Raw genomic sequence first — 10,263 nt, 5'->3', positions numbered from 1 at the left:
CATCCATCCGTCCATCCATCTGTCCATCCATCCATCCATCCATCATCCATCCATCCATCCATCCATCCATCGTCCATCATCCATCCATCCATCCATCCATCCATCGTCCATCCATCCATCCATCCATCCATCCATCCATCTGTCCATCCATCCATCCATCATCCATCCATCCATCCATCCATCCATCCATCGTCCATCCATCCATCCATCCATCATCCATCCATCCATCATCCATCCATCCATCCATCCATCCATCATCCATCCATCCACCCATCCATCCATCATCCATCCATCCATCCATCATCCATCCATCGTCCATCCATCATCCATCCATCCACCCATCCATCCATCATCCATCCATCCGTCCATCCATCCGTCCATCCATCCATCATCCATCCATCCGTCCATCATCCATCCATCCATCATCCATCCATCCATCCGTCCATCATCCATCCATCCATCCATCCATCATCCATCCATCCATCCATCCATCCATCGTCCATCCATCATCCATCCATCCGTCCATCCATCCATCATCCATCCATCCATCCATCCACCCATCCATCCATCATCCATCCATCCATCCATCATCCATCCATCCATCCATCGTCCATCCATCATCCATCCATCCACCCATCCATCCATCCGTCCATCCATCCATCATCCATCCATCCGTCCATCATCCATCCATCCATCATCCATCCATCCATCCATCATCCATCCATCCATCCATCCATCCATCCGTCCATCGTCCATCCATCCATCCGTCCATCCATCATCCATCCATCCATCCATCCATCCATCATCCATCCATCCATCCATCCACCCATCCATCCATCCATCCATCCATCGTCCATCCATCATCCATCCATCCATCCACCCATCCATCCATCATCCATCCATCCGTCCATCCATCCATCATCCATCCATCATCCATCCATCCATCCATCCATCCATCCATCCATCCATCCATCATCCATCCATCAACCATCCATCCGTCCATCCATCCGTCCATCCATCCATCCATCCATCCATCATCCATCCGTCCATAAATCATCCATCCATCATCCATCCATCCATCATCCATCCATCCGTCCATCCATCCATCATCCATCCATCCGTCCATCCATCCATCCATCATCCATCCATCCATCCATCCATCCATCATTCATCATCATCCATCCATCCATCATCCATCCATCCGTCCATCCATCCATCCATCCGACCATCCATCCATCCATCATTCATCATCATCCATCCATCCATCCATCCATCCGTCCATCCATCCGTCCATCCATCCATCATCCATCCATCCATCCATCCATCCATCAACCATCCATCTGTCCATCCATCCATCCATCATCCATCCGTCCATCCATCATCCATCCATCCATCCATCCATCCATCATCCATCCATCCGTCCATCCATCCATCCGTCCATCCATCCATCATCCATCCATCCGTCCGTCCATCCATCCATCATCCATCCATCCATCATCCATCCATCATCCATCCATCCATCCATCCATCCATCATCCATCCATCCGTCCATCCATCCATCCGACCATCCATCCATCCATCATTCATCATCATCCATCCATCCGTCCGTCCGTCCATCCATCCATCATCCATCCATCATCCATCCATCCATCCATCATCCATCCAACATTATCCATCATCATCATCCATCCATCATCCATCCATCATCATCCATCCATCCATCCGTCCTCCATCATCCATCCATCATCCATCCATCCATCCATCCATCATCCATCCATAATTATCCATCCATCCATCATCATCCATCCATCATCCATCCATAATTATCCATCCATCCATCCATCATCCACACATCATCATCCATCCATCCATAATTATCCATCCATCCATCCATCATCCATACATCATCATCCATCCATCCATCATCCATCCATCCATCCATCCATCATTCATCATCCATCCATCCATTCATCCATCCATCATCTATCCTCCATCCATCCATCATCCATCCATAATTCATCATCCATCCATCATCCATCCATCATCATCCATCCATCATTCATCATCCATCCGTCCATCCATCATCCATCCATCCATCCATCCATCCATCATCCATCCATCATCATCCATCCATCCATAATTATCCATCCATCCATAATTATCCATCCATCCATCCATCATTATCCATCTATCCATCCATCATCCATCCATCCATCCATCATTATCCATCCATCATCATCCATCCATCCATCATCCATCCATAATTCATCATCCATTCATCCATCCATCCATCCATCATTCATCATCCATCCATCCATCATTCATCATCTATCCATCATCCATTCATCATCCATCCATCCATCCATCCATCATTCATCATCCATCCGTCCATCCATCATCCATCCATCATCATCCATCCATCATCCATCCATCATTATCCATCCATCATCATCCATCCATCCATCCATCCATCCATCATTATCCATCCATCATCATCCATCCATCCATCATCCATCCATCATCATCCATCCATCATTATCCATCCATCATCCATCCATCCATCATCATCCATCCATCCATCATTATCCATCTATCATCCATCCATCCATCATCCATCCATCATCATCCATCCATCATCCATCCATCATCATCCATCCATCATTATCCATCTATCCATCCATCATCCATCCATCCATCCATCCATCATCATCCATCCATCCATCATTATCCATCTATCATCCATCCATCCATCATCCATCCATCATTATCCATCCATCATCCATCATCCATCCATCCATCCATCATCCATAATTATCCAGCCATCCATCATCATCCATCCATCATCCATCCATCCATCATCCATCCTTAATTATCCATCCATCCATCCATCATCCACACATCATCATCCATCCATCCATAATTATCCATCCATCATTATCCATCTATCCATCCATCCATCCATCCATCCATCCATCCATCCATCCATCCATCATCCATCCATCCATCATCCATCCATAATTATCCATCCATCCATCATCCATCCATCATCATCCATCCATCCATCCATCCATCATCCATCTTATCAAGGGAAATGCTGAAGTGTTTTCAGGTCAGCTGTCAGACATAGATCTTCCACCATGTCTAGGATCTTCTCCAGGTTTCCTTTCAGTGTGACATGCTGGGAAACCTTCTCCAGGATCTATCCTGACCAGATCTTTGCAGCATGTAACCATGGAGGCAGGCAACATTCACTGTGCTGCTAAATGTGTTTGACGGTAGAACATGTGGACCTTAACCTCAGCAGACTGGGGATGAAGTCAAAGTTAAATTGAATTACTAATCTTCACTTTGGGTTATTCAGTTTTTTTGTATTTTATAGTTAAAATGTTTCCCATCACAACCTCTCCCAGCCACTATACGTGTACCCCCCTGCTATCCATCACCTGTATACTCCCCACTGGATTTATTTTCCGCAAATATCACATCTCATTCCATTCATTTCCATTAAACCTCGCTCTTTCATCGCGCTCTGGTTCACATGCTGCTCTGAACCCCAGCTTTGGACTTACTACCACCCATCTTCCTAGTATTCGCTCCCTTTCCACACTTTTAAGTCTCAGCTAAAAACCCACCTGCTGAGCTTTGCCTTCTCTGTGTGAGTGGGCGGACCTGGACCTGGTCTTACTGTGTTTGTTTGGATGTTTACTCCATTATTAACTACTTTATCAGTTTCACACAGCATCAGATTTTAATAGGTGTTATTCCACCTGTACACACATTTTCTCATTTTCTCCTCTTTAGGTCCTTCAGATCATCATATATGTTGTCTACAGGAGCCCCAACTCCCAAGGGTGGGTTTGGATTATTTTACATTAACTTTGGAGACACAAACTGTGTATTAGGGCTGGTTTGAGGCTGAAAGCAGTCCTCTGCGAGACCTGAAGCACCTGATCTGGAAAACAACACAGCTAAAATTTCAGAAGGGAGATGCCTCACACTGACGGACTTATCATCACGTTTGCAGTTTAACGTGAAACTTGTGGAAGGAGTATATTTGATTATTCTTTAAACTGTTTAATCAGCACCATTTTTTCTTAGTTTAACTCTGTATGTTGATTTGAACAGCTGAATAATGAAAAGTGGATGTCAGGATTTAAAAAGGTTTTACAATCTGGATCAAACATGAGATACAGAGAGGAGTGAAACGTTAAACCAAGCAGCTGCAATAAGGATGTAAGTGTGTAACCCTATAAACGTGTCTGTGTGTGTGTGTGTGACTGCAGGGATCCCCCGCACACCGTTATATCCCTGTGGGAAATGATTCGTCTGGTCAACATGCTCATTGTCTTCCGCGTACTTCGCATCATCCCGGACATCAAGGTACAAACACAGGGAGGAGGTGATCCGTCTGCTTTCAGCCTCCTAGTAAAAGTACTATGATGGTGTGTGACACCATCTCTCCCTCATTTGTCATGTGACATCATGTGCACCGCCATATAATCCTGGTTTAAATGAGCATCATCATGTTTCAGTAATCCTGGCTGTTTAATAGCAGAGCACCATTCCTGGATCTAGATCCAAATCCTCTTCTACACTTCAGCCCGGCATGCCCATTGTCCTCCACATGCAAGCAGTGGCTTAGCGGAGACGTGAAGGCAGCTGCCTGTGGGCTCGTGTGACAAAAGACATGTTTCATACGTGCTTCTTGTCCTGCAGCTCATGGCGTTGGTTGCAAGCACTCTGCTGGATCTGGTAAAAAACCTCCGAGCATTTGCAGGGATTCTGGTGGTGAGTGATTGCTTCCATCTTTCCTGCACTGAGCTGATGCACATCTGCAGCTGCTCCAGCTGATGCACATCTGCTCTCATGTGGTTTCCATGCAGGTGGTGTACTACGTGTTTGCTGTGCTTGGGATCTGGCTGTTTGAAGGGGCCATTAAACCTCCTCCGGTCAGGTAAAGAATTCACATATCACTTATTTTTGGACTATCTGAACTATCTGAGGAGCATTTCCATAGAAGCTGTGTGTGTGTGTGTGTGTGTGTGTGTGTGTGTGTGTGTGTGTGTGTGTGGCTGTGGTTCTCCTGTGAGCTTTACACCTCATCTGTGTAACATTAAACCAGCTCTCAGCCATGTTTCATGTAAAACCAGTTTATGTGTTCAGAATGCACATCTTGCTGTGTATGTCAGCATGCTAGCAGTGAGATTAGTCGCTCCTGGTCTTTGTACAATATGAGGACAACGTGTCTTATGTGTGTGTCCCAGCATGCTCTCAAACACCTCCATGGACAACGGGACCTCTAATTACAGCATGGAGTGTGGAACGTACGAGCAGCTGGACTACTGGCCCAACAACTTCAACGACTTCGCTGTCAGTAAAACCTTCGCTTTCGGTCTACTTTGTCCCTGAAGGCGGTGAACAGAGGGGTAATCAGAGTACTTTCCCACCTTCTCTGTGTCCAGGCAGCCATCATTTTACTGTATGACATCATGATAGTCAACAACTGGCAGGCCTTCATGGAGGCGTACAGCAGATACACCACTGAGTAAGAAAACACTCCTGATGATGGAGGTGATGATGATGCTGAAGGTGATGATGATGATTTCTGTCTCTCAGGTGGTCCAAAGTCTACTTTGTCTGTTGGTGGCTCACCTCCTCTGTGATGTGGGTCAACTTGTTTGTGGCGCTCATCTTGGAGGTGAGTTGACCAGAACAACACAAACATGACGGACCGTTTTGGTTGAGGTTCGGCTTGTAGCTCCTGCTGGATGTCGCCACAACGCCTCGCTGCAGCTCCTTGTTCAGTTCATCGTCAGTCAGAAGGACAATGTTTCAGGCTGGATCCTCTGTAGGGGTCTGAAAGCACTGATGGCGTTTGGACTCTGAACATCAGCAACATTTGATAAAAACTAGAGTATAAAAACACACACAGCGCTGAGTTTCAGTACGATGCTTCAGATGTTTGATGTGGTGGTTTTTCAGGAGTAAACTAAATGTTCAACCAGTCACACCATGAATTTTGTTCCTGTTTTCATCCAGAACTTCACCTACAAATGGGACCGCAGTCACGGCTGCTCCGTTGTAGACGTGGAGAGGATCCGATATCAAACATCCATCCAGCTCATGTTCAGGTACAGCAAAACTTACTTTATCTTACCAAACGCCACCAATGTCACCAACAACCAAACGTCACCAATGACCAAACGTCACCAACAACCAAACGACACCAACAACTAAATGACATTAATGTCACCAATGACCAAACGTCACCAACGTCAGCAAGGACACCAACGACCGTACGTCGCTAACAACCAAATGAGACCAACGTCACTAATGTCACCAATGACACCAACAACCAAATGACACCAAAGACCAAACGTCACCAATGACACTAACACACAAACGTCACCAACATCACCAATAACACCAACGACCAAACGTCACCAACGAACAAACGTCACCAACGAACAAACGTCACCAACGACCAAACGTTACCAACAACCAAACAACACTGACCAAATAACACTAATGTCACCAACGACCAAACGTCACCAACGTCAGCAAGGACACCAACGACCGTACGTCGCTAACAACCAAATGAGACCAACGTCACTAATGTCACCAATGACACCAACAACCAAATGACACCAAAGACCAAACGTCACCAATGACACTAACACACAAACGTCACCAACATCACCAATAACACCAACGACCAAACGTCACCAACGAACAAACGTCACCAACGAACAAACGTCACCAACGACCAAACGTCACCAACGACCAAACGTTACCAACAACCAAACAACACTGACCAAATAACACTAATGTCACCAACGACCAAACGTCACCAACGTCAGCAATGACACCAACGACCAAGTGACACCTACGACCATACGTCGCTAACAACCAAATGAGACCAACTTTACCAATGTCACCAATGACGCCAACAACCAAACGACACCAACAGCCACACGTCACCAACGACCAAACGACACCAACGACTAAATGACATTAATGTCACCAATGACCAAACGTCACCAACGTCAGCAAGGACACCAACGACCGTACGTCGCTAACAACCAAATGAGACCAACGTCACTAATGTCACCAATGACACCAACAACCAAATGACACCAAAGACCAAACGTCACCAATGACACTAACACACAAACGTCACCAACATCACCAACGAACAAACGTCACCAACGAACAAACGTCACCAACGACCAAACGTTACCAACAACCAAACAACACTGATCAAATAACACTAATGTCACCAACGACCAAACGTCACCAACGTCAGCAATGACACCAACGACCAAGTGACACCTACGACCATACGTCGCTAACAACCAAATGAGACCAACTTTACCAATGTCACCAATGACGCCAACAACCAAATGACACCAACGACCAAACGTCACCAACGACCAAACGACACCAACAGCCACACGTCACCAACGACCAAACGACACCAACGACTAAATGACATTAATGTCACCAATGAACAAACGTCACCAACGTCAGCAAGGACACCAACGACTGTACGTCACTAACAACCAAATGAGACCAACGTCACTAATGTCACCAATGACACCAACAACCAAATGACACCAAAGACCAAACGTCACCAACGACACTAACACACAAACGTCACCAACATCACCAATGACACCAACGACCAAACGTCACCAACGACCAAACGTCACCAACAACCAAACAACACTGACCAAACAACACTAATGTCACCAACGACCAAACGTCACCAACGTCAGCAATGACACCAACGACCAAGTGACACCTACGACCATACGTCGCTAACAACCAAATGAGACCAACTTTACCAATGTCACCAATGACGCCAACAACCAAATGACGCCAACGACCAAACGTCACCAACGACCAAACGTCACCAACGACCAAACGTCACCAACGACCAAACGTCACCAACGACCAAACATCACACTCATCAAACATCACCAACGACCAAACGACACCAATGACCAAATGACACTGTCACCACCGACCAAACGTCACCGTCAGCAAAGACACCAACAACCAAGTGTCACCAACGTCAGCAAAGACACCAACGACCATACGTTGCTAACAACCAAATGAGACCAACGTCTCCAATGTCACCAATGACACCAACAACCAAATGACACCAACGACCAAACGTCACCAACGACCAAACGTCACCAATGACCAAACGACACCAACGATCAAATGACACTGTCACCAACGACCAAACGTCACCGTCAGCAAAGACACCAACGACCAAACGTCACCAACGACCAAATGACACCAACGTCACCAATGACACCAACGACCAAATGTCACCAACATCAAACGTCACCAACGACCAAACGTCACCAACGACCAAACGTCACTAACGACCAAACGTCACCAACAACCACACGACACCAACGACCAAATGACATTAATGTCACCAATGACCAAACGTCACCGACGACCAAATGACACGACGATCAAACGACACCAATGACCAAACGTCACCGACAATCATTTCCTGTTTCTTTTGTGCTCCTTACTGACAGGGAGCAGATCCAGGAGCCAACGGAGGAGGAGCTGATTTGTCAGCTGCACCAACATCCACACTTACACCTTTTATGATGAGACACTGCCACCACCCGCCGCCATGCCGTAGGTCGCCACCGTCTTGATGCCCTGACATCTGACATCATGTTTGATTTAAATTTATCATCATAATACGTTTTTACTCACAGAAAAATGTCAAAGGAACTTTTTCTGTCTCACCGCTGGTTGACTTCCAGTCTCATACTGGTTTCATGTGACAAACTGTAGCAATGAAAACTTTCAGAATCATAAAAAACCAGAAAAGTTCGAACAGTTTTTATCAAACTTTCCTGCTGGTTCGTCTTTTAATGGACGCTTTTTTAAAACACGCTGACGTCACTCCAGCGGGGGACGTTGGTGTCCTAGTGTCCTCCTGGACTGGTCCTGTCTGGACTAAAACCTCTCATCTAGTCCTGCTGCACTTTGCAGAGATGATGTTCACTTATTGATCTGTGATCTGCTGGAGGTATGTCTGCAGCTGTAACTTGCCTGAGTTTCACCTGGAAGTATGAGCCCCGTCTTTTAGAATAACTGGCACCATGGAGTTATAGGGTTAAAATAAATTGCAGATTAACATATCTGGACATTTTTATGTCTGATAGCAGCCAAACGGTAGAAACGTTCAGGGACTTCCACTTGTGATGTGCATAAACCTTGTCTTTGGGCTTTGCGGAGGCATCGCAGAAGCTGACTTCTGTCACACTTTGTAGTTTACAAACTTTTTCCAGCATGAGGTTTTCCTTTGTCGTGTTTGTTATCAAAGCTATGAGGAAGACAGAAATCGGCCACAAACAAGGAAACCGAAGTTAATCATCATAATGAGGAAAGGCATGGTTTACTCCAGCTCCAGCGGGACCTTCTCCGCTCAGATTAGGTTTTTTTTCCATGCTTTACAGGGAAAAGCCCGGACTATTCTGGGTTTGCAGTGAAAAACACATTCTGCTGACGAAAAGAAAGGTGAAATCAGTGGAAGTAAATTCACAGCTGAGACAAACTGGGATTCTTCAGGGACACTGTGGTGTGAAAAGGCCTGTAATCTAGAATATTCTGAGACCACATGCGGATTATCATGATGAATGCGTTACGCTGATTTCTGTCTGAAAACATTTGTCAGGTTTAACCTTTTATCAGGCAAGGGACTGTTTATGATCACTTTGTTCACTTCCATTTTCAGCATGAAACTATTTTTTAATGTAACAACAGAAGGGACGTCTTGGTACACACCAGAAGGACAAATTTAGGTTAAAATTTCATTGAGTGCCCTATAAAGGGTTAGGGGTAAAAAGGGAAAAAGCACACTTTTCCTGAGCAAAAAAAACTCTATGTTCTGGTATTTATTGTGAAAAGTTTGTTTTATTTGTTTAGATTTCTTTGTAAAGAAGTTTAACTTTTTAAAATAAATATTTTACCACAAAAATCAAACACTGGTGTTGTTAATGATGTTTAAACATGTTCATGATCCTTGAATGCAACACATCACAAACACTCTGACATCCACAATTTGTAAACAACTGAAGCTTCATCAGATTTACCACTGCCAGGACACCCAGGACGCCCAGCACACCCAGCACACCCAGGATGCCCGTGACACCCAGCACATCTAGGACACCCAGCACACTCAGGACGCCCAGCACACCCAGGACACCCAGGACGCCTAGCACA

At 45.6% G+C, this 10,263-nt stretch overlaps 1 protein-coding gene across 1 annotated transcript in view; it reads left to right on the top strand.

Annotated features, from left to right (window-relative positions):
- The window catches only part of tpcn2 (two pore segment channel 2), a gene marked incomplete at its 5' end in the record, with an annotated part of 47,461 nt that extends 37,668 nt beyond the window's left edge, over positions 1-9,793 (top strand). The window contains 9 exons of the mRNA XM_079243284.1: positions 3,802-3,851; positions 4,284-4,380; positions 4,717-4,788; positions 4,884-4,954; positions 5,265-5,370; positions 5,463-5,545; positions 5,617-5,698; positions 6,040-6,131; positions 8,562-9,793. Of these exons, the coding sequence (XP_079099410.1) occupies positions 3,802-3,851; positions 4,284-4,380; positions 4,717-4,788; positions 4,884-4,954; positions 5,265-5,370; positions 5,463-5,545; positions 5,617-5,698; positions 6,040-6,131; positions 8,562-8,637 (729 nt within the window). The 3' untranslated portion in view covers positions 8,638-9,793. The remainder of the gene's footprint in view (positions 1-3,801; positions 3,852-4,283; positions 4,381-4,716; positions 4,789-4,883; positions 4,955-5,264; positions 5,371-5,462; positions 5,546-5,616; positions 5,699-6,039; positions 6,132-8,561) is intronic.
- Positions 9,794-10,263: the final 470 nt, after the last annotated feature.

This window comes from Telmatherina bonti, assembly GCF_933228915.1.
Source record: "Telmatherina bonti genome assembly, chromosome: 1".
NCBI classification, from domain to species: Eukaryota; Metazoa; Chordata; class Actinopteri; order Atheriniformes; family Telmatherinidae; genus Telmatherina; species Telmatherina bonti.
Note: the sequence above shows the minus strand (reverse complement) of the source record. Positions and strands in the feature narration are given on the sequence as shown.